This window comes from Metarhizium robertsii (genome assembly GCF_000187425.2).
Source record: "Metarhizium robertsii ARSEF 23 chromosome Unknown MAA_Scf_5, whole genome shotgun sequence".
Taxonomy (NCBI): domain Eukaryota; kingdom Fungi; phylum Ascomycota; class Sordariomycetes; order Hypocreales; family Clavicipitaceae; genus Metarhizium; species Metarhizium robertsii.
Genome location: NW_011942193.1, coordinates 956,683 through 983,716, shown reverse-complemented (window position 1 = coordinate 983,716; position 27,034 = coordinate 956,683). Strand labels below are relative to the sequence as shown.

Below are 27,034 nucleotides of genomic sequence, written 5' to 3'. Positions count from 1 at the left end.
ATTACGAGGTGGCTTGTGACGACGCTTGCTGCGTGTGATTAAACAATTTAACGAATCGTGCCAGTGTGTAGGCGTAGGCATTTTGGCGGTAGATGGATGCACGTTGCATTGAGCGACATGCTGTGCCACGAGTATAATTTGGGGGAGTGACGAGAACAATTGGCCAACCAAAATGAGGTGTGAGAAATCGACCGAACGGGCGTTTTGGGTGTCAACAGCCGGTGGCCAGCAAATAGAATCAAGGCGGATGGGATGGGATGGGATGGATGGCCCTCCCTCCGTCATGGCCCCCATCCTGGCCCGGTCAGCCCGTCAACCCGTCGAACAAGGGGATGGAGGCGGAGAGACAAAGCCATCGACTGGCCGATGCCTTTCTCCATCCATGCCTGGCCTGGGTTCGAGGTTGCTGGATCCGATTTGGCGGGCAGCCGCGGGAAGAGATCGGTTGGTGTCACTTTGTGGTCTCTCGGCTGGTGGATACCGGTGGGTGTTTCTCCCGAGGATCTCGAGGTGCAGGTATTTACCCCAGGAACCTCGGCATCTTGGAGGCTGCAAGTGCGGACTACTTACAAGCTCCCCCTCCTTCCCAATTCCAACGTCACGCGAGTCTGGATTTTGCAACTGCTTCAGCTTGTAGATTGTTTTGAGGGCATTTCTTTAATTTCTTCCTTTGTGCTAGGGACTTTTTTTTGTGTGCCGTCTGCGAATCGATTTGCTGGTGCCTCGAGTACACATACATCCAGTCCCTTTCTGGTGACGCAATTGGTGCTGGTGGTGCCGAGGGGGAAGCTCGAGCTCTACTTCTAGAAGCCTTGGATATTCGTTCGGGCTTGGATCACGCACGCCGCGGGCCGTGACGATTCGCAATGGCGGGCAGAGTTCGTCAGCCCATCGACGAGGTTGCCTTCAGCAAGTTCCTTGGCGAAAATGTGCCCGAGATTAAGCTGCCGATTGACCTGAAGCAGGTATCTACGACACTCTGCAGTCCCCTCCCTCTCTCTTCTTCTCCATCACCTGATAACGCGAAAATGAACAGTTCGGCTTTGGTCAATCCAACCCGACGTACCAAATCACGGCCGCCGACGCGCGCAAGTTTGTCATGCGCAAAAAGCCCCCCGGCAAACTCGTCTCCAAGACGGCGCACAAAGTCGAGCGCGAGTACCGCATCATGCATGCCCTCGAAAACACCGACGTCGCCGTCCCCAAGACCTACTGCCTCTGCGAGGACGACTCCATCATCGGCACGCCATTCTACATCATGGAGTTTCTGGACGGCCGCATCATCGAGGATTTTACGCTGCCCGACGTGAGCCCGCAGGAGAGGACCGCCATGTGGAAGGCCGCGATTGAGACGCTGGCGCGCTTCCACGCCGTCGACTACAAAAAGGTTGGGCTGGGGCAGTACGGGAAGCCGAGCGGCTTCTACAACCGCCAGATTCAGACGTGGAGCACGATTTGCATGGCGCAGGAGGCGATTGAGGATGTGGAAACGGGCGAGAAGGTCGGCCGGCTGCCGCGGTTCGAGGAGACGGTCGGGTTCTTTATGAACGAGCAGCGGCAGCCGGCTGATCGGACAACGCTGGTGCATGGGGATTACAAGATTGATAACTTGGTCTTTCACAAGACGGAGCCGAGGGTGATTGGAATCTTGGAGTACGTCTTTTCTCCTTTTCGGGGGAGGTATCCTTTCTCGTACTCGCCTTTGTACTAATGGACTGAAATTGAAATAGCTGGGAAATGTCCACCGTCGGCCACCCGCTCTCCGACGTGTGCAACCTGCTTATGCAGTTCTACACGGCTCGCCACTCGGGGGCTGCGCCAGAGTCAGCAAAGGGCTTCTTGCCCGGCCGCACGCCGGGCCTGCCGACCGAGGCGCAGCTGCTGCAGTGGTATGCCGCCATCACGGGTTACAACCCGCAGCCTGACATGAGCTGGGGCATGGCGTTTAATATCTTCAAGCTGGCCGCCGTGTGCCAGGGCATCGCGGCCAGGTACGCGAGGAGGCAGGCGAGCAGTGAAAAGGCGAAGCAGCATGCCGTTACGAGGGTGCCGCTGGCTGAGTTTGCGTGGGAGCTGGCCCAGGAGGCGGACGGCAAGGCTGGTTCGAAGCTGTAGAATCCGGGGAGCTGTGTATGGGATGGTGTGACACGGGGTCTTACGAGTCAGAAGCAGTGGTTTATTGACCTGTGATTTTGGGTACTTGTGAGATGATGCCGAGAGTCAGATTACTGGAACGTGACGTGACGAAGATGTCTGATGATTCCGGTAAGCTTCGGCTGTACTCGGCTGTGTGTGTGCAGAGCTCATTTTTTGGTTTCGGTGATGTTGCCTCATCGGAGGGAAAGAGCGCACGTTGGGTGCGACTTGACATTGGATTGACTTGTTAATCTAGCTTTAGTGGACCTGGCTGGGGTCTCTTGTCCGACTCGCGGGGCGCTCAGTCCTGCCCACTTACTGTCTGGTATACTATCTCTTTATGCAGTAACTACGGAGTACTGTAACAACTATTTCGTACAACTATGGACAACAATTGGAGCGCGAGAGTCCGGTCGATGGCACTTTGGTGTTGTAGCATACATGGCTGACACGCGACGCATAATGGCGGCACGGGGTGGCGAAGCATTCTATTGGTGTTCCCCGCATGGCCCCAAGCAGCACTGGCAAGCACGGGGTTGCACAGCGCTGGACATGGAAGCAGTTGTTCCATTGATCGCTGCATCGCTGCAGCCCAACGGCGCGATGACGCACTGACCGACTGCCGTATGGGCCACATGCAGGCTTCCATGTCAATGTCGGCTGCTTCAATGCTTCCTCGTCTCCTTCAGTCCACACGCGCCTTGCCCACGCCTCCATGCCCGCCAATCCTCCGCCCTCCTAGTTAATATCAAATATCATAGTTTCGTCGTTACACATTGCATCTGCAACACCTGTGCGTACCCGTCTTTCATGGCCCCGGACCGCAAGCGGCACATTACCCTGCCGCCGCTGCCCGTTGAAGAGCGCCGCCCTTTGCTGGACAGGCTGGATTCCGACTATCGTGGCGCGAATGATGACGCGGGGGAGCAGATGTACAGCTGTATGACGAGTCCGCATAGCCATTTACCTGTGTATACCAATATTCACCGAATCCGGAGAGACATTCTCAGCGTTGTCGAGGATTACCTGAGTCTGGAGCAGTTGAGGGACGTGAGGATAAACGTCACCGTTATTAGGCCCTTGGTGGATAAGTTTTACGAGTTGGATGATATTTCCATCAGTAAGTTTGAATTCTTCAAATCCCCCTTGCACCCCCGTCTTCTCGAAATAAATAATAAAACAAAACAAAAAATGATGGGGAGCCTGGGAATAGCACAGGGTGGTGGGTGAAAACGAGCCCTCAGGACTAATCCTCTCATCAGTTTACTGCTTGCTAGTCAACCGAGCTCAATTCCTCTTGGAAGAGTCTTACTCTAGCACACGGCACAATGTGAATTGGACACGCGCTACCCTTTGCGAGCTCATTGCTACACGGATTCTCCGGCGGTTGGGTGAAGACCACGAGGGTCCCGAAGGTCTTCTGCTGCTTGCCAATGTTCTCGTCGCTGGGTTTGAGCCGTTTCAGAACGCCCCCGATCATATCCGGGAAGAGGCCGAGGTCAAGACGGCATGGACCTATCACCGCACACTGCCGTCTCTCGAGGTTGCCATCTTGACCGAGAGCAAGCACTTCCTCAGCTCAAGCACCTGCCACCGCATCATAAACGCCATTTACGAAGGCCGCATCATCTACACTCCGTCGACCTTTTGGGACATCATACCGGATCACTACAAGTTGAAGCCTATATCCTTGTATGACCCGCGGAAGTCACCATTGCTGAACCAGTATCGTCTAATTGTGCCGCGGAACCGAAATATCCTTGAATCGATACAGTTTGCCATTCTCCTCGCCTTGTACCTTGGCGTTATGCTTGAAAGAGAGAGGAACAGGCTGACCGTGCTGGAGGCCGCCTTTGATATCTATGCGTTTGGCTGGGGATTGGATCAGTTTGCTACCATTTTGGCGCACGGATGGTACGTATGATTTCTCCGAGGGCAATTTCACCTGTACGGCTCACTGCCTTGGTTTGCTGACGAGTCTATGCTATAGGGGCGTCTATACCCAAAATCTGTGGTCTTTCTTGGACGTTGGGTTCATTTGCATTTACTCAATCTACGTGATGCTTCGACTACATGGTTGGCGCGTAGGCCAGTTGGGACCGGGAGAACAAGCCTTTGATGTGCTCGCACTTGCGGCTCCCATGTTGGTACCTCGATTGGCATTCACCCTACTTTCCGAGAACCTTGTCCTACTGTGTTTAAGATCAATGATGGCAGACTTTTTCTTCCTCACTGCATTATCGGCCTGGTGTTTTTTTGGGTTTCTTCTCAGTCTCCTGTGGCTGGGCGAAGGAGCGCATCCTATTGTGTAAGTTTGTGTGTGCGTATTGCATCACGCTTCATTGCTAAGTTTCAATGTGTACGTAGAACGATATCGAAATGGATGATTTATATTTGGTTTGGACTGGACGGTACCGGCATTCAGCGATCAGTGAGTCTCCAATCACCACAGCTGTCAAAATCGAATGACTAACTTGGCAAGACTGAATTCCACTGGCTCCTTGGCCCAAGTCTGATGGTGGCGTTCGCATTTCTCGGCAACACACTCTTTCTCACGATCCTCGTGTCCATGCTCTCAAACACCTTTAGTAATATTTCGGCCAACGCAACGTCAGAAATTCAGTTCCGCCGAGCTGTCCTAACCCTTGAAGGAGTCAAAGCCGATGCCGTCTTCGCATATCAGCCCCCTTTCAATCTCCTGGCGGTCTTCTTCCTTCTACCACTCAAGTTTGTCGTCAGCCCCCGCTGGTTTCACAAGATACACGTCGCCACTGTTCGCCTTGTCAACCTCCCTCTGCTCCTTATTATCGCTGTAGCTGAGCGCCGAATCATATGGACGTCCAAAGCCGTAAACCGCACCATATACCCCCGCGCAAAGAAATGGTTTTGGCAAAAATGGCAGCTCTCTGCCCATCGCTATCTTCGCGCCGTGTTCCAAGTTACACCCCCGGAAGACGCGCATCCAGAAATTGCAGCGGACGACCATTTAACACAACACCTTATACGACGCCAGTTTACGAGACAAACGACGGCGGAGGGAGTAGTGCCTCAGGTTCGGAAACCATCGCGTAGGGACTCTATGTTTCCGGATAAAATGAGGGGCTCGTTCAACGGAGACACTATGAACGTGGAGGCTAGGTTGGAGTCTATGGAGAAGTCGATGCAGAAAATGGAGCTGCTGCTTTCGAAATTGGTTTCGGTCGACGATGAGGTCATCACTGATACTTCAGAGGATGATGAACTAGGAGAGGGTAGTACCTTGAGAGAGCCGACCGAGGGATTTACCACGGAGTCATCGTTTGCTGGGCAACAATAGGCACATTCATCCATCCATGTTAGCGAGGCGTTTTGTGTGATTCACTACCATAGCATTTGCCAGCTGTCAATGAATTTGTGGCCATGCAACCGCAGTTCCCTTGTTTTTTTCTCTTCCTTCTCCTTTTTACACCTTTTTGCACTTTTGTTCTCCTTCCTTCAATCCGTAAAGCTGAACCTACACCGATTCCTTAAATCGTCTTGTGCAGAAGGACCGAAAATGTGCACAGTAACCTATTTCCATAACAAAACCTGCCTCCACACATGGGCTATCATCACGAATGGCTGCGCCCCCCTCATGGGATTCTCAACTTGTCCGTCGTTCGTGTGCGGTGCTGGAGCTACCAAGGAGAGGCCGAGATTTTACAACACAGTCACGAGGGCGTGTCCGCGTTGTAATGAGGCGCTGGGCATCCCATATGATCGGAACTTGATACGGGTGGTGGAAAGTATGGGATGGGGTTTGAAGATTGGCGCGGGCCCGGACGAGGATGACTGGGGAGTCGATTTGAGGGGCACAGGGTGTAGGTGTGTTGTTTTGTGAAAGTCGCAAGATGGCTGGTGGGCTGGGCTTTTGTACGTTGGATGTGGGGGGAGAGGGAGTTCGTGATGCCCCTCCAAGTTTTTCAACATGGAGCGTTGTTCGTCGTACACTGAAGAACCGAGCTTTTCACACGTCTAGCTTTACAAGCAGGATATTATACCCAATCAAGTCACAGCTCATTAAATCTCTCCCTCTCTTGTTTATTTTTTCCAACAACGCAAGTAAAACCCCCAAATCGTTCATCATTGACGCCCTCACGGCCCGCCTCCATCAACACCCCGCCGCTCAAGATGCTTCCAACGCCAGATACATCCCACGTGCCGTACTCGCGCGTGTACGAACCGGCCGAAGACTCCTTCCTCCTCCTGGACACGCTCTCTTCCCCTTCGGAAACGGCCTTTCTCCAAACGGCCTTCCCGTCCTCGTCGCCCGCGCCGCTGGTCCTCGAGATTGGCACCGGCTCCGGCATCGTCGTCGCCTTTCTCAACGCCCACGCGCGCACGCTCTTCGGCCACCGCCACCTGCTCGCCTGCGGCGTCGACATGAATGCCTTTGCCTGCCGGGCCACTGTGCAGACCGTCCTCACGGCGGCGGCTGCCCACGCCGACTCGCACGGCATGTACCTGGGCTCGTGGACGGGGGACCTCGCGAGCGCGCTGAGGCCGCACGAGGTGGATGTGCTGGTGTTTAACCCGCCGTATGTGCCGACGCCGGAGATGCCCGTGCGGCCGGGGACGTTTGCGGACGACGACGGCGGGGAGCCGAGCTGGGACGACGAGAGCTACTTGCTGAGCCTGTCGTACGCGGGGGGCAGAGACGGCATGGAGACGACGGAGAGGCTGGTTGGGATGCTGCCGGGGGTCTTGTCGGCGAGGGGGTGCGCGTACTTGTTGCTGTGTAGGCAGAACCGGCCCGAGGAGGTGGCGAGGAGGATTGGCGAGCTCGAGGGGTCCTGGAGGGTTGAGGTTGTTGGGAGCAGTGGCAAGACGGCGGGGTGGGAGAAGCTGTGTGTTTTGAGGATATGGAGAGGCTGACGGGGGCTGGGAGTGCTGGGCTTGGGGCGTGATGACGAGATGCTAGTGGGATTGAGGCGAGGTCCTTGATATACCATGGTGGAAGGGCGAGGGAGCGACTTGTACACGCTTGCTGGTCTAACTTTTTCCGAGGAAAAGGGCCTGTCTACTTGGCTGGCGGGCGTACATCTGTATAGCTATAGCGTAGAGACAAACATGACGCGTTGGGCAATGCAAAATGAAGGCATGTCTGAATTGTTTTATTTAGTGGTGACCAAACATCCCATAACGCCAATACCATCGAATGTGCGACCATAATCGTGATGAAACAACTTCCACATGTCACCTGCGCTATTCCAACCCGCCATTCATTTTTTTGCCCAGCTAGCCACCTTTATACATCAACAATCCGTTGGTCGTTACTGTCTTCAAGCCGAATTTCTCGCCCCGCGCGGATTTGAAAAATCCTCCGCCATTCATCAATACCGTTGGTGGATTCGCTGGCATCAGGAAACGCTTGCACAGTCGTCTTATCCGAATTTCAGTCTCCTCTAGTCCGGAAGCACTTAACCTCTTCCACGACCGCGTCCACGCCCTCGTCCTCTAGGGCCTCCCCTGCCTCCACGGCCGCCGCGTCCACCCCGCTCGGCCTCCTTGCGGGCCTTGTTCTTGGGCTTGGGTGCGTCGTCGATTAATAGCGTATCGAGGGGCAAAGAGTCGGGGAGAATGAAGTATCGGATTGTGGAGCCTCGAATGTTCATGGTGTCGAGGGAGATGGGATCTTGGCCTCTGGGGGTCATCTTGACGGTGCGCAGGGCCGTGTTCATCTGCGGTGAGACGGAAGAGATGGTGCCGTGGACGATGGTGCCTGAGGGGGGTGAGGGGGGAGGTCAGCTATGCGCTTTTTGCTCATTATTCAACCGAGCCGAAAAGTCTTCGTTTCGGGCGTTCAAGCGTATTGGCGAGGAGGAGGGTGTATCGTACCATTTTTCAACTCAATCGTCACCGTCTCGTTGGCGCACTTCATCAAGAACCTAGGTCGCGAAACAATCAGCATCCACGTGCGGCCGATTGGAAGCAAAAAAACAACAACGCGACTTCTCTCAAATTTGATGCATAATTCAATGTGTACTTACCGAACGAGCTTCATGTTGGGCAGTGATAAGGTGCGGGAGGCAATGTCGAATCAAGGTTGTCGTCGGTGTCCCGCTTGATGCAGTTGCCGCACGCCTCACACAATCTCTCCCTCAGCCTGGTCGAAGCTTTGGCTTGGCAAGGCAAAAAAAAAAGCTAGGCCGGAAAAACACGACCGCCAGAAGCTGGGGGCACGTGACTTCGAGATTGGCTCGCCTCGTTTGTTGGCACGGGGCGCGTAGTGGGCGCCTCGGGTCACGGGTGGACAAGTTCCTATCGATAAGACCCGGGGTTAAGCCACCAGGGCGTGTGTCCCTCCATTGTCGACGATGAAGACCAAACGGTTCCCTGTACTCTTCTTTTTACATCGTGGCGCTCACGTTCATTTTCTGCATCTTTTGTCGCATTTAGTATTACCTGTCAGCCACCATACCGCGGGTAAGGGGCTGTATTTACAACTGGACAAGCTTTCTTTGCGAATTCGACTACTCTCTCCGGCACATGCCATCCTGAGCTCCTCATCTGGCTTCACTTGCCCCACCAGTCTGCTGCGTTCTTCACGGCCGTTTCGATTTGCACCCTAGGTCGGCGGAAGTTGAGGAAGGGTTCGGGAAGAGTATATGCCATCATGATATCTGGGCGAGGTGGTGCGGGAGCGCGGGCTGGCCGCATCCGCCCGCCTCGTCGCATTGTTCGTGTAAGTTGCCATCTGGTTTAATCACAACGCCAATGAACTGTCCAACATTACAATGCTTGTATTTTCCAAACAAAAATTCTTAAAGCCTCTCTCATCTCAGAGTGGTATTTGCAAAAGCTTCTCCTTCACCATTGTCAAGATGACCTGAAGCAGTTGAGAGACACTTCTTTCGCTGTTGAATCCCCGAAGAAGAAGCACGCATGCACCAGGCAGATGAACCAGTTTGATAACCCTGCAACAACGCCAAAAAAAAAAAAAATTATGGCTAACAAAATACTCTTCGCAGCCGAATGCCGCAGGGGAAGATGGAGATTTTGAAAACTGTTGGAACATGCTCAAGGAAGCTCTGCGAGATATTCATAACAAAAGTTGCGGCCGACTCTCATTCGAGGAGCTTTATCGGGCCGCTTACAAGATTGTCTTGAAAAAGAAGGGCGGGGTTCTTTATGAGAGAGTCAAGCAGTTCGAGGAACAATGGTTCGCCGAACATGTCATCCCCAAGATTGAGGTATTGGTGACCAAAAGCTTGATCAATGTCGGCATCGATAGGAACTTGGCTAGCTCGGTGAATGAACGTCGTCAGACGGGCGAAAAGTTCCTCAAGGGACTGCGGGATACCTGGGAGGATCACAACATGTCGATGAACATGACGGCGGATATTCTCATGTACCTGGACAGAGGGTACACACAACAAGAGCCAAATCGAGTCCCGATATTCGCAACTACTATAGCTCTTTTCCGAGACCACATCCTGCGATCCTGTCTCAACACCAATTCGACTAATTGTGTCATTGATATTCTTATTTCTGTTATTCTGGATCAGATCGACATGGAAAGGGAAGGAGACGTCATTGACAGGACTCTAATACGTAGCTGCAGTCGGATGCTCAGTTGTCTCTACGAGGGCGAGGATGAGAATGAAAGTAACAAGCTCTATCTCACGGTGTTTGAGCCTCGATTCTTGAGCAACAGCGAATCATTCTATGCTGCCGAGTGCCAGCGCCTTCTTCGAGAATCCGACTCTAGTACGTGGCTGCGGCATACCCAGCGGCGTTTGCACGAGGAGGCAGACAGGTGTGGCACGACAATCGAGCTGGAGACATTGCCCAAGGTTTCAGCAGTAATCGAGGAACAACTCATTGCCAAGCATTTGTCAGAATTCATCGCCCTCGAAGGCAGTGGGTTGAAGTGGATGATTGATAATGACAAGATCAGTGACCTATCGATATTATACAGATTAATTTCCAGGGTAGATGACAAGAAGGTGGCTGTTCGAGACATCTTACAAAAGCGTGTTGTCGAGCTAGGCCTCGAGATCGAAACCGCCCTGCGAAATACCGACTTTTCAACGGCCCAGGCTGATGGAGACGAGCCCGCAGAGGGGGACAAGACCAAAGCGCTCAACCCTGCTGCACAACAAACTGCCGCTGCCGTCAAATGGGTTGACGATGTGCTACGCCTCAAGGATAAGTTTGATAACTTGTTAGTGCAATGTTTCCAGGACGATCTTATTATCCAGACTTGCCTCACTAAAAGTTTCTCTGACTTTATCAACATGTTCGCCCGGAGTTCCGAGTATGTGTCACTCTTTATCGACGACAATCTGAAACGAGGTATCAGAGGCAAGACTGAGGCTGAAGTGGACGTTGTCCTGGACAAGGCCATCGTCCTGATTCGATACCTTCTCGATAGGGACATGTTTCAGACGTACTATCAGAGACACCTGGCTCGCAGACTACTTCATGGCAAGTCTGAAAGTCACGATGTGGAGAAGCAAATCATATCTCGCATGAAGCAGGAATTGGGACAGCAGTTTACCAGCAAATTTGAAGGCATGTTCCGGGATCTTGTGACGTCCTCGGAGCTCACAACAACATATCGGGACCACATCCGCAACGTCAGCGACGGCGAAAAGGTCATCGACTTGAATGTCAGCGTGCTCACCACCAACTACTGGCCACAGGAAGTCATGGGTCGGCAGGCTTCCATCGGCGACAGCTCCCGCATCACTTGCAACTACCCGCACGAAGTTCAGAGGATGCAGGCCAGCTTCGAGCAGTTCTACCTCAGCAGCAGGAACGGGAGGAAACTCACGTGGATCGGCACAACTGGTAGTGCTGATATCAAATGCATATTTCCCGCAATCCCTGGAAAGTCTGGCGCGTTGGCTAGGGAGAGGCGGTATGAAATCAATGTACCCACGTTTGCCATGGTTGTGTTGATGCTCTTCAACGACCTCCAAGATGGTGAGAGCCTCTCTTTTGAAGAGATCCAAGCCAAGACCAGCATCTCCACGCCAGACCTTATGAGGACATTGACAGCCATTGCAGTGGCGCCAAAGTCTCGAGTGTTGGCCAAGGATCCCCTCACCAAATCCGTCAAACCCGGCGACAAATTTGCCTTCAACTCCAGTTTCCAAAGTAAGACGGTACGCATCAAGGCACCAATAATCAACGCAGTGTCCAAGGTCGAGGACTCGCAGGAGAGAAAGACTACAGAAGAGAAGAATAACCAGACGAGGGCCCATATTGTGGATGCTGCAATCGTGAGAATCATGAAGTATGTTCCGGGCTCGCCTCAGTCTTGTGTAGTATCCACAGCGCCGCTAACTCTTCTTTTTTTTCAAGATCTCGAAAAGAACTCAGCCACTCGCAGCTAGTTAGTGAGGTTCTCTCACAACTTGTCGGCCGATTCAAGCCCGAGGTGTCTCTCATCAAGAAGCGGATCGAGGACTTGATTGGGCGGGAATACCTGGAGCGACCGGACGAAGAAGGGGCGCCGTCAATGTACCGCTACGTGGCATGAGTGGTTGTCTCTCACGAAGTCATGAACATTTGTAACGGCGCAGAACGGGTTTGGGGGATTCCATAGCACAATTGGAGATTCTTGCATCGCGGGAGGTTTTGGGTTGCATGGCAAGGCGATGGAAGGATTACTTACATCTCTGTTATTAGCGGCTGCTGCTGGTTTACGAAGTTAGATGCCATGTTACTAGATGCATACTATTGCCATTATCGTGCCGAAATTTGTGTGCTGTGTCGGTGCCAGACGTACAACTACGAGCACCTACCTATGTAGGCACTTGGTAGGGAGCGTACAGTTCGGCGGCGTGCGTGCAACTTGGTTACTCGCCGTGTTACCATTGGCCCTCGCAGTATTCCCACCTAGTTTCACGTACGCCGACAATTCAAACCTAGAAACAAGAGACTCGTTCAAATCCTAGGCATTCCATGCCCTCAGTGCCAATCCATATCTCGAGCATGCCTCACACCTCCTCCCCACTGGCCTCCAGAAAGCCGGAACCCCAGCCGAGGAACAACCAAGGTTGAGTGAGCTCCGACTCTCGGCCACCAAGCTTCATCCATCAACCTCCAAAAAAAAAAAGCGTCACAAAACTCACTGCACGCCCTTGCCTCCCTAATCAACACCGTGCATCTCTCCCATAAACCGAGCATTCGCTCCTCATCCTCCCTATACTCGCCATGTTCGCCCTCAGAAGGACAATGGCCACCATGGCCGCGCAGTCGCCCCTCAAGCAGGCCGGCAAAGTAGTCTGCATCGGCCGCAATTACGCGTACGAACTTGCCGCCCCCGACCCCCAAGCCGACTCTGACATTCATTCATTCATTCACTCACTCACTCATTCACGCATCCGCGACCCCCTAGACAGAACGTGCAGCTGACCCATCCGCAGGGACCACATCGCCGAGCTGAAGAACATGAAGCCCAAGCAGCCATTCTTCTTCCTCAAGCCGCCGTCGTCCATCGTCCTGCCTGGCGAGGGGCCGTGCCTGCAGCCAAGAGGCGTCAAGATGCACTTCGAGGTCGAGCTAGCCCTCGTAATAGGCAAGATGGTGCGGGATCTCCACGCCGACGACAGACAGGGCGCTCTGGAAGCCATCAAGGGTAGGGTGCCCTCTTTTCCCCCCGATTTGGCCCCGTGAACATTCGCTGCCGTGCACAGAGTGGGACGTGTGCTAAGTGAACGTGAATAGCGTACGCCGTCGCCATCGACATGACGGCCCGCAACGTCCAGGACGAGGCTAAGAGGAAGGGCCTGCCGTGGGACATTGCCAAGGGCTTCGACACGTTTCTCCCCATGAGCAACGTGATTCCCAAGACGGCCATTAGCGACCCGCAGGACGTGGAGCTGTTCTTGGAGGTGAATGGCGAGACGAGGCAGAAGGGCTCTACGGGGTTGATGATTTACCAGATCCCCCGGATTATGAGCGACATCTCCAGGGTCATGACGCTGCAGCCTGGCGATATCGTGCTGACGGGGACGCCGGCGGGCGTCGGGCCCGTTGTGCCGGGGGATGTCATGAGGGCCGGCTTGAGGGTCGGCGGGAGGGAGGTGGAGGAGGGCAAGATGGAGGTCAGGGTTGAGCAGTCGCCTTCTTCGTACGTGTTTGCTGAGACATGAGTTGAGACTTGGGCCAGGGCTGCATGGACGGTGGTGTATTAGCGGCGGGGGGCCTTGTACGTTGACGGAATTGGCAGGGAAACTGGATGACGTAGATTTATTATTATCTTTGTATTAATTTTCAATTGTTTCGCTCTGTATTCAAATGAAATTACACACATGATACAAGTATCGTGCAAGCGTAAAATCTAAAACAGTATTGGGCTATTATCTTTGTGTTGTATAGTAAAGAGTGCCTTCATTTTTCCAAACTCGATTCATCTACCGCCTACTCCGTATGCAACAACGCCAATTTCTCATGCTCATATTTCGTCACTCCTAGTAGGTAGGCCTACTCATTCATCATCACGACCTTTGTCCCGCCGCTTAGACGGCAAGATTAGGATCCGGTATGGAGCCCGGCTTCGGAGCCCAGTCCGCCAACTGTCCACACTCACCACATCGCCTCTTTGTCTCATTGTTCTTAAAGTCCTCAACTGCCTGCTTGATCTGCGTCCCCAGGTCGGTACAGTGAAAGGCAGCTTCGTGGACTACAACACCGCCGTCGCAAGATGCGCAGTACCATCGCATGCGGTCGATGGACTCTACGGGGCGGCGCTGCTCGAGAACAACGCCCACTGTGTTGGCAAAGCGCACCGGGTTGTGAGGGGTGTTGGGGGGCAGCAGAAACATATCACCCTCGCGGATGATGATGTCTCGGAAGGTGCCGCCGTCGACGACTTTGAGCATCATTGCGCCGCGGTATTGGTAAAACCACTCCGGGGTCTGGTTGATGTGGTAATCAGTGCGAGCGTTGGGGCCGCCAACAATCTGTAAAGTATGAGTATGCAAGCAAGCACGAGACGAAGAGGTGTAAATGGCCAAAAAAAAAACACTGACCATGACGGTGAAATCATCGTTGTAGACGCAGTAGTTGTTGATTGGTGGCTGGAGCATATGCGAGTTTTCCTCTAGCCTTGACATTTAAAAACCGCTGTTAGCATCCTGTAATGCGAAACGGCTGCCTGTTGGGCAACACAAGGAAATGAGCTGATTGAGGCATAAGTGAGTTGACTCACCACTTGGGCAGGTTCACAGGAGGGCCCAGCATGTTGACCACCCGGGCGAATAATAGCTCGATGCAGTCGCGGGATTGCGATTAAAAAGAGCCACCGGAGATTGTTGCTGTTGTTGAGTTGCTCTGCTACGTGCTTTGAGAGAAAAACTGGCTCCGGTGGTTGAGAGTCGAGACGTTGCCGCGTTTGTAAGCCAAAAGCGAGTCTGGCATCAGGCGCTCGGGTTTAGTCGGTCGTGCACACACCTCGCCCCCGGCTTTGCAATGCGACTTGTATTTGAGATAATCAGCATTCGACAGCAGATTAGACCAAGTTGAGAAACAGCTGATTATTCGCATAAGGCGCAGCATCCAAAGTCCAATCGTGTGTTGCACCCGAGAGCCGTTGCGTACTACCGGGCATGAAGCATGCTGTACATATGGGCTCCTCATGCATCAAGGGTCGTTGACTCGTTGGTTGACTCAGACTGGTCCGGCCATATTGCTGAGTTGGACAAGGCAAACACCGACACATCCGGCTTGACGGCACGCAGCCACAGAGTCGGCAAAGTTTATCGTGGAGACAAAACCGTGGGACATGAAGCAAAGCACTCCGATTGTTGGCCAATGATGAAAAGAAATACAGCGTAGAATGAAAGGAGATTCCAAGCAATTGCTGTTGCACCATGTTGCATAACTCGGGGCCGTTGACGCCATTAGCGCGGCGCACCTGCCATTTGCTGGGACTGCCACTCGCCAGCGGGCAGGCAGGAGCTACCCGCCGCACCGTGAGTGCCGTGACTGGCTGCTGTGAAACCAACCGCGAGTGCACATGTGGCCACCCTGTCGCAGGTGACCAGTCTCCAACGCAGTACGCCGTACAACCAGCAAGCCATGCAGATAACGTGCTCAATATAGCTCCCTCTCTCTTCAACAAGTCGATAAACTTCGGCCACGGTCCTCCTTTGCTCCCCAAACCATCATCCTCCGCACTTTGTCCAGCCCTTTCAACACCAACTCCTTTCCGTCGGTCGCAAACCCCACGAAGCTCAAGTCCTCTGTGCATGTGCTCCCTACAGCCCTTTGAACGTTGAAACACGAGATTGCGACATCCCTTCCCCCCTCGTCTTCTTCGCCGACATCATCGGCCAGACCCCAACATTCACCATCATGAACCACGCAGGCATGGATCACGGCGACATGGACCACGGCGACCACGGCGGCATGGAAGACATGTGCAGCATGAGCGTATGCTGCAACCCCTTCTCCTCACCGTCTGCTTGCCTAACTGTTCATAGATGCTCTTCACATGGGACACCACCAACCTGTGCATCGTATTCCGCCAGTGGCACATTCGCTCAACGCCAGGCCTCATCTTCTCCCTAGCCGCCGTCGTCCTTCTCGCCATGGGCTACGAAGCGCTGCGTGCCCTGTCACGACGGTTCGAAGCAAGTGTCGACAGACGCATGTCCGCCCTGCCTCGTAAGTTTCACTCGCATCTTTGCTCTTCCCCCTTCCCCCCCTTCCCTCCCAATGCGGATACATATCCCGGAGCTCTTCAACCTCATTGCGTCATATTTCCCCCATGCCCATGGGATCTGTGCCAATGCTAAGACTTGTGTGATGCCTCGAGGCGATGAACAAGATGCTGAGATCACACCCTTACTCGCGCCAGGATCCAGCCATCCGGACATTAGCAAGCAAGGGCACTTCATCAAGGCTGTTTTCTACGGTGTCCAGACTTTCTACGCATTCATGCTCATGTAAGTTTGACGTCTTGCCTGCTATCTTGGCGCGTAAGTCAATGCGCTGACGAGCAACTTGTACGCAGGCTCGTTTTCATGACGTACAATGGCTGGGTAATGCTTGCAGTGTCGCTGGGTGCCTTTCTGGGCTATCTGTTCTTTGGTCACTGCACATCTGCCACCAAGGACAACGCATGCCACTGAGAGGCAACATCAAGCCTATACATCTTTTCTCTCTCCACGTACGCCATTCAAATAAAGAATTCCAACGGTCCGGATATTCCTCAGATACCAACAGTTCAGCGAAAGCAGTTAGTCATATTTACGCACACTAATAAACAAAATAAAAAAAAATCTTTCTAAATTATACGCTACATTGATCCGCCTAGAATTCCTCTTCATGTGTACGGGCCCCCCCCGGCCATCTCATCTATACTTTGATCCTTGATCACATCTTGGCCGGTTCGTTGCTGCCCTTCTTCACCTCCCCCACCTCGTTGAAGACGCCCTCCTCCTCCGCCCTCAGAATAATGTCATAATCGCCATACGTATCATTATGCTCAATCTCGGGGTCCTCCCCATATGCAATCCTAGCCGCATCCACCAGCAGCCTCCCCGTCATGCCCCATACCTTGAACCTCCCCTCCTGCTCCTGCTGCGCCTCGAGCGCCTCGCCCATGTTGCCGTGCGCGCTCGCCCTCCTCGGCTTCGCGACCCGCTGGTTGTTGACGGGCACGTAGAAGTTGTGCACCCGCCACGGCAAGTCCTTCCACGACATCCACGCGCCGTCGTACCACGTCCCGGGGGGCAGCTCCTGCCCCGGCCGGGGCGGCAAGTCGGTCGCCTTGAGGAAGTTGTAGAACGGGGCGCTGAACACGGCGGCGACCTCGCGCGCGTCCAGCCTCGGGATCAGGGACTCCTCGACCAGCGGGCCAGGCGAGCCGGGGTGCGCCCTGTCGTCGGCGTGGAGGAAGGCGACGCACGGCGTGACGACGAGGTGCGTCCTCGCCAGCGAGGGGGGCAGGCTGCACAGCGGCTCGATGCGGAACGGCCTGGGCAGGCGGAGGTCATCCATCGGCAGGCCGATCTCCTCAAAGGCCTCCCGGCGGGCGATTTGGTCTATGTGCCAGCCCCCGTGTCAACTGTTGCCGCTCTTCTGACACAAAGGGGGAAAGAAAGGGAGGGGCTATATATTCATCCCCCCCTTTTTCTCCACCGCCCAGGACACAAGGGAATATGTACAAGGCATTGTCTAGCGGGGAAAGGGAGGGAAAAAGGGCAATACTAGTAGTACTTACAAGGTGTCTCTTCCAGGCTGTCGGCCTTGCCCCCCGGAAGCGCGGCATGGCCCGAGAAGCTCCTCAGGCTCGCGGCCCGCATGGTAATAACGACGCGCAAGTCGCCCCAGCGGTCCGCGTACAGAAGGACCAGGACGGCGGCGCGCTTCCGGGCAGGCAGGGCGTCCCATAGCGGGAGGGGAGGCGGCCTGTACGCCCGGAGGCGGTTGAGGGCAGCCTGGCCGAGGGGGTGAGCGAGGGCCATGACGCAGGGATACATTTGGAAACATACCGAGGAGAAGGAATTCAGGCCGGCCATTGTAGATGCATCGTAGTACAAGGACTCTTCAAACGCGTCGACAAGGTCTGCGAGCAGGTGTGGCTGGTCGTTGTTGAGACGAGCGTCGAGGGCGGCCGCTTCGGCGTGGTGCTGGTGGTTGGGCGCGAGCCCCGCAGCCGAGGCCCGTGTAAGCTGGTCCCGGAGATCGGCGACGTCACGGTCCGTCAGCGACAGTCCCGGCTTGTCCTGGTCGTCCTGGTCGTCTTGGTCGGGCGGGTGATTGAACGAGTCGCACGAGTCGGCATCTGCATCCGCATCCGCATCCGCGCCCGCGGCTAGGGTGCTGAGCGGTGGTGGTGTTCCTGTGCAGGTTGGCGGTGTCGATGGATTGACCGTGGTGGGATTCTGGTCGCTGGCCGTTACCGGCATGCTTGGTGGTGGCGGACTGGACTGACAAGCCTTGGAGGATGAAAGGTGCAAGTGAATGGCTGCCGGGATGAAGTTGGTTGGTGATTGGTCGTGCCGATGTTCGGTAGGGTTAGAGTCGGGGTGCCAAACGTTCATCCGGCCCGGCTGATGGGCGGTGCCAATGTAGTGCTAGTGCTGGTCGAGGCACAACTTCCAGATGTCAACTTGTGCCAGTCGCCGAGGCATTGAAACGGCCTACCCAAGCTACCTAGGGTGTCCCATGAGCGGGACGGATGACACCTGGAAACTGCTAGGTAACCACTCCGTGCCTCTAAGTAGATAGTAGTAGTTACCATCTCGGCAATCGCAGTGCCCAACAATCTACTACTAGTGGCATCCTCACACCGCATTTCCATCTCCTCTATGAAATCATCTCACCATCCCCATTTGGCAATGGCCAATTCAGATGACCCCAAGTCAATGCATACATACTCGAGAGCATCCACGCGTCCCAAAACAAACGTAGCATCTGAGTGCTCCCACCCCCATGTAACCGCTCCCCCGCCTCAGCTATGACGGATTCTTGTGGCAATGCGGGGAGATCAAGGCCAGGAAAAACAGCCTTCTGTGGCGGCGGGGCTTCCCATCCTTTCCCCAACGTCACGCACATGTCATGATGTGACCATGGAACGACACCCAATTGCTTCACGGGACTTCACGATATAATGTCTTTCAAATCCATCTATTTTCAGACACCAAAAATCATCATAGCTGGTCTAGGAAATGATAGCCATTAGAAAACTTTCTACCCCCAAGTGACATGAGCGAGAGAGAAGAGGAAAGTCAATTAAACACCCAATATATGCCATGCACTCAAACTCCCGAAATCTAGACCGTTTCTAAATCCATTTCGTTTGAATCCTTGCCGTGGGGGAATAAAAAAAAATGAAGTGCTGAAGATGAAAGCAAGCATGCTCTGTCCTGTACCATTCGCCAGCACCGTGTATCCGTTCCATCATGCGTCTAATGGGATAACCTTTAGTGATGAATATTGCCCAACATAATCGATTCCGGAACGACCTTCATTTGCAGCTTCATCTGTTCTCGTCGCTTCGCCGCCTTCTCCACCAAGATTTGTTTGTGTCTGTCAGACGGGCGGATGATTGATTCGCGCATCTGATCCTGCTTGAGGCCCGTGAATTGACCATCTGACCCAATACGAGAGGTACTTGATGTGCGTCTATGAAACTTGCTATCCTCAGAGGTTCGGCTGGCAAACCAGTCTTTAAGGTTAGACATGACGTGGCCGTCATCGCCAGTATCATCATCGTCATCAGAGTCGCTATCCCATGCGCTCATCAGAGGCGGGGCGGGACTCGGTCTGGGGGGTGGTGCTGTGGCCAAGGCATGTATTGGTGTAGAGGGTGCTGAGCGTGAGAGCGAAGTTGCGCTGATCCTGGATGTGTCATGGGCATTCGGTGATAGGGATTGCGACGCGGATTCCTCCTGGTGCTTTGGCTGCTGAGATCCTTTGAACAAGCCCTTTTGTTTGGTTTTGGTCGCGACAGTGTCAATAGGCTGAGGGGTTTCTCGGCGGCGGAATCGCGAAGCAGCCGCAAATGCGAGACTCAATGATGACCTCTTCTTCTTGTTTGGTGCAGGAAGCTGCAAAGAACTGTCGCTTAGTTGGCAAGAATTTCTGCTTGCAAGCTGAGCCGTAAACTCGTGATACTCTCCTGCAGCAGCATAGTCGCTGAATTGACCATAGGCTGGGTCCCACGGGCGGATCGACCCCTCATCAAAGTGCATCTGGGCAAACGAACCGCTCAAACTTCCAAACTGCTTCTCACTTCCATCACGCATTGGTTGTTTATGAATGCTCAGTGGTGGCGGCATAATAGACAGGTCGGGAGACATGGGACCCCATGAGCTTCCCCTGCTAGAGGACTCATCTACATCAGTCTCCAACACCGGCACCAGGTGATAGTCTGGAGTCTCGTAGGTCACTGGCTCGTCCAATCTCACCCCCGAACCTGTAGAAGACGAGTCTGAGTCCGCGCCTCCCGAACGGAAGGATTGCTCATCCATTACATCCACGTCCATACCAGTGAGCTGGTAAATCTTCTGCTGCGAAGAGCGACGAGACCACGTTGATGCCGTCATACTGTTCCTATGAAAGTGGCCAGACTGGGGTGAAGATGAGACGATCACCGAGGGGAGTCGCCGCGGCGCATAGCTAGGCATTTCTGTCCGAGTATCATTTCTCCGGTTAATAGGAAACGACCCTTGAAAGGCAAAGGCTGGCAATGACGCCGGCGCGGTCGCGGAGCTCTTTCCACGAGGCTGAGGAGTCATGGCTCTCGGGGCAGAGGATGGTGATGTAGAAGGAAGAGGCGGCAGTGGTCTGTTTGCGTAGGCCTGCATGTTGGCGGGTGTCGAAGCGCTGTACTTATGACCACGACGGAATTGGCGGTTCTGAGGCTGTTCTGGCGGAGTAAGTTGGTTCATGATGTGGTTTTGAGAGGTCGGTCTCTGCCCCCTGTATTTGAAACGGCAACAAGTACAGCCTTCAATGGGCTATTGTCGTGGTCGCCTGTCAATCAGGCTTCGACTTGATTGACGTGCGGGCGACAATAGGAAGAAAAGGCCGCGGCAGGCGCTACACCTGCTGATAGAGTGGCTGATACTATGCCGCTCAAACAATAGCCTGAAATGCTGAAAGAAGAATGAGCAAGAGCGGATCCCCTCGATTCATGTCCCGACCATATGAAAGCACGAAGCCCCGTGGTCGGCTAAGATAATCAGTCTCGGCCTTCTTTGTTGTGTTGCTCGAAAAGCCCGGCCAGGCGTTGTCCAAATGCGTCAACTGCCGAGTTATCGCGTGTGATGACGGGGTGTTGGTGGCAGCCAATGCCCAAGTCTTATGCTAGGATAAACTACTAATATACCCGGTCAAAAGTGATTATGCAGCGGAAGGGCGACAAGATGCGGCGACGGAGGTCAAAGGGCCAGACACAAAAAAAAAAAAAGAAAGAAGAATCACCAAGATCTTTGGGGGGAAATAAGAAGGCGGCGCTTTAATCAAGTACATACACAAGGCTTGTCGGTTTTTGTTCCGGGGTGTGTGTCCCCTCTGGTCTTTTGGCCCTCCTCTTGGATCCTCTTTTGCACAATTGCTGCGATGGTCGACATGGTCCGGGCAATCCATGTTTGCCCCATCTTCCCATCTTTGCCATGTTGCCATGGGCCATCTGCCCTCCCATGTCTCCCGGTTGCGGGTGCATGCGACTGTAACAGAGCACGGAGTACCGAGAGTGCATGCAAAGAAGGTCAAGTTCAGTGCAGCACCCCGTACCCCGTACAGAAGACGACGATGGAAGCGCAGCCACTCGCCTGGTGGTGTGGGCAGCCGGCCTGCGAATGGCCGACTTTGTTGGCGCATGTATCGCAGGATTGTTGTTAGAGAATGAGCGCGACACCATAAGCCATCTCTGATGGACGGATCCTTGCCATGCCCCAGTCCTGCCATCTGGACCTTCCCAATTGTGTCATCCGCCCACCCAGGCGTGGAAAGCCGCCCCCCGCGCATGCCATTTTCATGTTCCTTCATGCCCTTGGTATCCTGCCCTGCCGACAATCAATATCAGCAGGAATACGGAGTGCCCCGTATTACTACATACAGTACATACCTAGGTAGGTACTCCGTATATGGCACTCCTTACTGCGTCATGGCACTCCTTGCTGGCACTATGTATCCCGTTAGCCCTTGCCAAGCCAACATTGAACGTCAACCCCATGTCCTGGACCACCGTCTCCACTGCAAACAGGGCTGCTGCCACCTCCCGATAATATTTCATCCTCAGTTGGTTGCTCCTGCCTCTTCCTGGCAGCATTGCACTTGAGAACATTTGGGACATCTTCTGGCACAGCCAGCCAAGGCCAGCCACACACCCACTCCAACTCTCCAACTTTCAAGTTAAACCTCCCACAAGTCAGTAATCCTTCCACACCGGCTTCCATCAGCCTCGACGTAACCGTCCGATGTAAGATGCATAATGCCAATTATGCGCATCGTCATCTGCGAATCCAACCGGCTCAGCAGCATAATCAATGTGGACACCTTGGCTGAGACCTTTTCCTACGACGTCGTTGTTCAAGATGCTGACCGCCCACTTTCTCACTCGCTCACTGTGTAGTCGTGAGACATGATAACCACTTGGCCCAGAAGATGGTCAGGTTGTTTTCTAGAACCAAGTCACCAGCGAGGATTTATTACTGAGTAGTAGTAATGTGGCGTTGGCCGTTGAATGGCTGAAATGGCAGCCGGCGACGGATTCGCCATGCATTGAAAGCGTGAGCAGCATCACACTAACCAGGCAACCACCTTCGCCGCCGTTCCAGCCTAAATCCAACAAGGCCCGCTCCGCCTGAATCGTGCTATTGAGGCAACCTCGGCTTTACAACTATTTGCAATGCCTCAATCACCGGGCAAGACTGCTCGCTTGGCGGTGCGGATGGGCGAGTGTCGTGGACGCCTCGCTCATGCAACTTGCAATGTCAATGGTGGGCTCATTGAGAGTTGTGAGTAAGACTCACAACCTAACTGCGCTGTACGGGGCCCCCGAAGACCGAATGAGTCTGCAACTGAGACATTCAAGGCGTCGCTGGTCGCCTGACGACCCCTCAAAAAAGCCTCGAAGGAAGTACAGAGTATGTACACGTCTCACAGACCTAGGGCGCATGATGCCGATTAATAACGGGCAAACGGATAACGGGTAATACTATACATGGCCGCAACGCGGATGAACATTTGAAGATGCCTCCCGCTCAACAAACTTCTTCACCGACTTATTTTCTCGGCATACTTTGGTCCACGTGAAGAGCAGAGCGTTAACGACCGGGTAAGAACAACACACCATGGAGGCTGCCGCGGTACACCGTATCTATACAAGCAAAACAATGATGAATACCGTCATCTCCGCAATACAGTGACCGAGCATAATGATGCCAGAACACGCCACCGCCCGGACTGGAACGGAAGACGGGAGGTAACAGGTGGCGTGGTGTTGTTGGGGGCGGAGAGATGTCCCAACTGCTCCGGGAAAGGGCCACGCACGCTCTGGCACCAAGAACAAGCTTCAGCCCAGTGCGTTAACACAAACATTGTTCATGCGAATGCAACGCCAAGCTGAAAGATGAATGAAGCGGTCAGTCAGATAAAGGCTAACTACATCTTGTCTGGCGCTGGCGGCGGCGGCGCTGGCGGCTATTTCCGGGACGGGCAAAACACTTCCAAGCCTTGAAGAGCAAACTTGCTCAAACATCGGCTCCGGCTGGCAATAAGCCTTACGGAGTCTTAATGTGGTCCGAATCCACATGCCTTCTCGCTTACCTGCCAAATGCTTGATAATAAATTGACTGTCGGGGTCAATTCCCCCACTTTCCAAGAAGTGCTTGCTTGAAGATGACGCATATTGACGCTGCCGCATTCAGGGTTCCGCGCTCTCCGTGAGTACACGCAGCATGCGTCGCATGTCGGCCCCCAAACGGCGCTTGCTATCTCAGATGCCGATCCTAGTTCCCGAGTGGTACGGTACACCAAATTCTATTAATATCGTAGATTATTTTCGCATAGAGCAAAGAAGAAGAAACAAGGAAACGCCTTTTTTTTTTACAATCATCATAGTGACAAGCCTGATAAAAACGTGTCTGCACCGTAGCATAAGCATATGCGGATATGCGGCAGATGCAGTTCCTCGCCCGCAGGAACATGGACCTTGTCACGAATCGCAGATTGCAGCGGTATCCCTCCTACATTGGGGACGTCTATTACTCGTCATCGTCATCCTTGCCCTGGTAATCGCCTAACAAAATATCATCAATACCCAACCCGGTAGACGAATTCCTAATCCACTCGGTTTCCACCCGGAAGAATATCCACACCCATCGCCGAAACACCTCGAGAAACTCTATCAGAAAGATGCCGCTCTCAAAATCACTAAACTTGTCCAAATGAGGACTCAACTTCAAGGACCAAGTACACCTCAGCATCAGGTCCAGCACAATGACAGCGTAGTACGCGATGACAGGGCGGAAGATGAGTCTGTCGCGAAGCCCCCAGGGGTGGTGGGACGAATTGCGCTCCCGCCTAGACGCGAAGAGCGTCATGTCCCAATCCTTGGCGACGTCCCAGTAAAACGAATACAGCGAGTTGACGAGCACGGCCACCAGCCAGACCCTGTTGTACGCCGCCCTGGCCGCCGCGTCGTCCGTGTTGCGCTGCAGCGCGCTCGCAACGAGGACAGGGAACGCGGTAGAGTACTTGAGGGCGTTGGCCAGATGCTGGCCTCCCCAGCCCGCCGACTCCTTGTACGGCGCGCGCCGAACGCGGAGGTACTCGATGATGCACTGCCGGAACCGTATGGCGCTGGGCACGCCCATCAACAAGGGCACCACGACAGTCCCGCCGCAGCTCCGATCCGGCCGCTTCGTGGACGACCCGCCGGTCGTGAAAAACATGCACAGCGTCACGAACACGTCGCCGCACACCTTGGCGTACGACGTCAGCACGTCGGCGAGCAGAATGTCGCCAAACTTGCCGTCCTGCGCCTCCGCGATGCCCCCTATGCTAACGCGCTTCAGCGTCGCGAGGAACCGCCTCCTCCCGCCGCTGGGCAGGTTCTTCAGCGGGACGAGGAAGACGGCGACGATGCCGACGAGGTACGTCATGGGTATCCAGTCGTAGTCGATTACGCGCGACGCCGCCCCCCACGTGCACAGCCAGAAGAGAACCATGGACACGGCGAAGAGGCCCGACAGGACGGTCGCGAGGCGGTACGTCGAGAGGTGGTGCGGTATGTGGTGCGGCGAGGAGCGGCCCGGGTAGCGTATCAACGATGGGACGTCGACTTTGGCCAGGTACAAGTAGTGCAGGTTGAGGCCCCAACCCCAAACGGCTGGGCGTTTTGGTTTAGCTTCTTGTACAATCGGGGGCTCGTGGGCGGCAGGAGAGGAGGAACTGACCTAGTGTTGCGATGAAGCCGACGCGAAAGGGAAGAGGGAATACGAGGCTGAAGGCATCGAGTTCGGATTCGACTGCTGGATCACCGTCCATGGTGGCGGCGCGTCATGGACGCAGGTGGTAAATGGTGTAAATGAGTGGCGAGAAGCAGATGAGTGCCCGGCAGTAAAGGAGCGGTGCGCGGGTCGTGGAGCAACAGGGCAGTCGTGGTTCTGTGAAGACGTGGCCGGGAGATGAGGTCGTAGATTCCAATGTCTACTTTTTTTTTGCTCAGGGGGCCACGAGACACGAGACACGTTGGACCAATGTCGAGCTGGTTGGAGCTACGTCACGCCCCGCCATGGCTGGCTGGTTCGAGATCCACTGATGACTGATAACGCCTAGCTCATCATCTGAACCTGATATCCAAAGAGCAATGGCAGACCACGCCTCAACAAACGCCCATGGCACCGATACCATACATTACAGCACAACATATCATCCAATAACAAATTTCTATTTCATACTGACAAAATTGAGTCGTGCTGCAATTACAACGGCGAGACGTCCAACTTGAACCACCCAGAGCCTCCACCGCCTGCCGCTTCTGGCCCGGCACATGGCTACATCCCCCACACTCCGTTGAACCTCGGGACAGGAAATCAGAATCCGGGGGAACGAAGCTGCCGACCTCCGACCTCATCCTTTCAACTTGACCACACGTTCGCAACCGTCTTTCTCACCATACACATCCACTCGCTAGACGCTTCTAGATATCACGAAAAACACTACAGCAAGCCAGCGTCGATAATTGCCTGTTTCCCAAAAAGAAAAAGAAAAGGCCGCTCTATTTGCCCCGGGCCGCCATGGCCTCGAAACCACCCTCCTCGCCAACGGCATCGCCAACAGCGTCGCCCTACCCCTTCGCCGCAGCACCAGACATTGTGCGCGCGCACCAAAAAGACGCCTACTTCACAGGCCACCTGGCCAACACCATCAGCGACCTCTACCGACGGCTCTTCGGCGCTCGCGCAACACACTCGCTCGCCCCCGAGCTGCGCTCCCTCGCAGCCCTGCTCTACTTCGCGCTCACCACGCTCCCAGGCAACCGGACCCTGGGCGAAGAATACTGCGACCTGGTGCAGGTGGAATCGCCTGCCGGCCAGCTCCCGGACGTCAAGAAGCGAGCAGCCTACATCGCGGGCACCATCCTCCTGCCATACCTCGTCAGCCGCACGCTCCCCGGCCTGCGCAACCGCCTGCGCAAGCTCATCGACAGACGGCTCGCCGCGCTCCGCCGCAAAGGCAGCCAGGCGAGCAGGGAAGCCCGCGCGTGGGAATACATATCCAACCACCTGCCCTCGCTGACATCGGCGGCGCCCATCCAAGCCGTGACCCTGGCCCTCTTCTACTTCAACGGCACCTACTACGAGCTCACGAAGCGCCTCCTGTCCCTGCGGTACGTCTTCACGCGCGCCGTGCCCGACTCCCCCGACCGCGGGGGCTACGAGGTCCTCGGCGTGCTGCTCGTCATCCAGCTCGCCGTCCAGAGCTACCTTCACATCCGGTCGACCATCTCGTCGGCCGGCCGTCGCGAGCCCAACGCCCCCCCGGCCGGCAGCGCAGTCGACGTCTCCCTCGACCACACAAACTCGTACTCGGCAAACAGCGACCTCCTCCTCACGGAGCTGGGCGCCCGCGGGCCCCAGGAGAGCAGGGTCGACCTGGCCCTCACCACCCACACGCCCGTCTCTTCCTCGCCGCGCTTCGACCTGGCCGACGCCCAGGCAATGGGCTACATCAGGGGTTCCCAGCAGCGCAAATGCACCCTCTGCCTCGAGGAGATGAAGGACCCGTCGGCGACCCAGTGCGGACACGTCTTCTGCTGGGAGTGCATAGGGGACTGGGTGAGGGAGAAGCCCGAGTGCCCGCTGTGCAGGAGGGAGGCCATGGTGCAGCACATTCTTCCCCTGAGGGTCATGTAAAAGCCCTGTGCAGCGACAGTAGACAGACGGAAGAAGAAGAATTA

The 27,034-nt window shown here is 54.7% G+C and overlaps 12 protein-coding genes across 12 annotated transcripts; 7 read left to right on the top strand and 5 right to left on the bottom strand.

Annotated features, from left to right (window-relative positions):
- Positions 1 to 866: 866 nt before the first annotated feature.
- On the top strand, positions 867 to 2,115 carry MAA_04350 (Serine/threonine-protein kinase, active site protein; the record flags this gene model as incomplete). The annotated part of the gene is made up of 3 exons (XM_007822348.1): positions 867 to 965; positions 1,037 to 1,653; positions 1,731 to 2,115. 3 exons carry the CDS (start codon positions 867 to 869, stop codon positions 2,113 to 2,115), a joined length of 1,101 nt encoding a protein of 366 aa, XP_007820539.1.
- An 831-nt stretch (positions 2,116 to 2,946) lies between these two features.
- MAA_04351 (nonselective cation channel) lies at positions 2,947 to 5,452 on the top strand (the record flags this gene model as incomplete). The annotated part of the gene is made up of 5 exons (XM_007822349.2): positions 2,947 to 3,256; positions 3,399 to 4,050; positions 4,127 to 4,444; positions 4,504 to 4,567; positions 4,619 to 5,452. 5 exons carry the CDS (start codon positions 2,947 to 2,949, stop codon positions 5,450 to 5,452), a joined length of 2,178 nt encoding a protein of 725 aa, XP_007820540.2.
- Positions 5,453 to 6,285: 833 nt separating this feature from the next.
- On the top strand, positions 6,286 to 7,029 carry MAA_04352 (uncharacterized protein; the record flags this gene model as incomplete). Its single annotated transcript, XM_007822350.2, has 1 exon — positions 6,286 to 7,029. The coding sequence occupies one exon, from the start codon at positions 6,286 to 6,288 to the stop codon at positions 7,027 to 7,029; it is 744 nt and encodes a 247-aa protein (XP_007820541.2).
- A 545-nt stretch (positions 7,030 to 7,574) lies between these two features.
- Positions 7,575 to 8,158, bottom strand: MAA_04353 (small nuclear ribonucleoprotein Sm D1; the record flags this gene model as incomplete). The annotated part of the gene is made up of 3 exons (XM_007822351.1): positions 7,575 to 7,876; positions 7,993 to 8,042; positions 8,145 to 8,158. The coding sequence occupies 3 exons, from the start codon at positions 8,156 to 8,158 to the stop codon at positions 7,575 to 7,577; spliced, it is 366 nt and encodes a 121-aa protein (XP_007820542.1).
- Positions 8,159 to 8,770: 612 nt separating this feature from the next.
- On the top strand, positions 8,771 to 11,644 carry MAA_04354 (cullin-3; the record flags this gene model as incomplete). The annotated part of the gene is made up of 3 exons (XM_007822352.1): positions 8,771 to 8,839; positions 9,126 to 11,398; positions 11,467 to 11,644. The coding sequence occupies 3 exons, from the start codon at positions 8,771 to 8,773 to the stop codon at positions 11,642 to 11,644; spliced, it is 2,520 nt and encodes an 839-aa protein (XP_007820543.1).
- A 707-nt stretch (positions 11,645 to 12,351) lies between these two features.
- On the top strand, positions 12,352 to 13,262 carry MAA_04355 (2-keto-4-pentenoate hydratase; the record flags this gene model as incomplete). The annotated part of the gene is made up of 3 exons (XM_007822353.1): positions 12,352 to 12,413; positions 12,534 to 12,745; positions 12,835 to 13,262. The coding sequence occupies 3 exons, from the start codon at positions 12,352 to 12,354 to the stop codon at positions 13,260 to 13,262; spliced, it is 702 nt and encodes a 233-aa protein (XP_007820544.1).
- A 366-nt stretch (positions 13,263 to 13,628) lies between these two features.
- On the bottom strand, positions 13,629 to 14,352 carry MAA_04356 (3-hydroxyanthranilate 3,4-dioxygenase; the record flags this gene model as incomplete). Its single annotated transcript, XM_007822354.1, has 3 exons — positions 13,629 to 14,072; positions 14,142 to 14,217; positions 14,321 to 14,352. The coding sequence occupies 3 exons, from the start codon at positions 14,350 to 14,352 to the stop codon at positions 13,629 to 13,631; spliced, it is 552 nt and encodes a 183-aa protein (XP_007820545.1).
- A 1,113-nt stretch (positions 14,353 to 15,465) lies between these two features.
- Positions 15,466 to 16,244, top strand: MAA_04357 (Ctr copper transporter; the record flags this gene model as incomplete). The annotated part of the gene is made up of 4 exons (XM_007822355.2): positions 15,466 to 15,543; positions 15,594 to 15,777; positions 15,929 to 16,058; positions 16,127 to 16,244. The coding sequence occupies 4 exons, from the start codon at positions 15,466 to 15,468 to the stop codon at positions 16,242 to 16,244; spliced, it is 510 nt and encodes a 169-aa protein (XP_007820546.2).
- Positions 16,245 to 16,488: 244 nt separating this feature from the next.
- MAA_04358 (NUDIX hydrolase domain protein) lies at positions 16,489 to 18,026 on the bottom strand (the record flags this gene model as incomplete). Its single annotated transcript, XM_007822356.1, has 2 exons — positions 16,489 to 17,159; positions 17,339 to 18,026. The coding sequence occupies 2 exons, from the start codon at positions 18,024 to 18,026 to the stop codon at positions 16,489 to 16,491; spliced, it is 1,359 nt and encodes a 452-aa protein (XP_007820547.1).
- A 1,017-nt stretch (positions 18,027 to 19,043) lies between these two features.
- On the bottom strand, positions 19,044 to 20,513 carry MAA_11208 (uncharacterized protein; the record flags this gene model as incomplete). The annotated part of the gene is made up of 1 exon (XM_011413188.1): positions 19,044 to 20,513. One exon carries the CDS (start codon positions 20,511 to 20,513, stop codon positions 19,044 to 19,046), a length of 1,470 nt encoding a protein of 489 aa, XP_011411490.1.
- Positions 20,514 to 23,834: 3,321 nt separating this feature from the next.
- MAA_04359 (exs) lies at positions 23,835 to 25,119 on the bottom strand (the record flags this gene model as incomplete). The annotated part of the gene is made up of 2 exons (XM_007822357.1): positions 23,835 to 24,961; positions 25,029 to 25,119. The coding sequence occupies 2 exons, from the start codon at positions 25,117 to 25,119 to the stop codon at positions 23,835 to 23,837; spliced, it is 1,218 nt and encodes a 405-aa protein (XP_007820548.1).
- Positions 25,120 to 25,871: 752 nt separating this feature from the next.
- On the top strand, positions 25,872 to 26,990 carry MAA_04360 (uncharacterized protein; the record flags this gene model as incomplete). Its single annotated transcript, XM_007822358.1, has 1 exon — positions 25,872 to 26,990. The coding sequence occupies one exon, from the start codon at positions 25,872 to 25,874 to the stop codon at positions 26,988 to 26,990; it is 1,119 nt and encodes a 372-aa protein (XP_007820549.1).
- Positions 26,991 to 27,034: the final 44 nt, after the last annotated feature.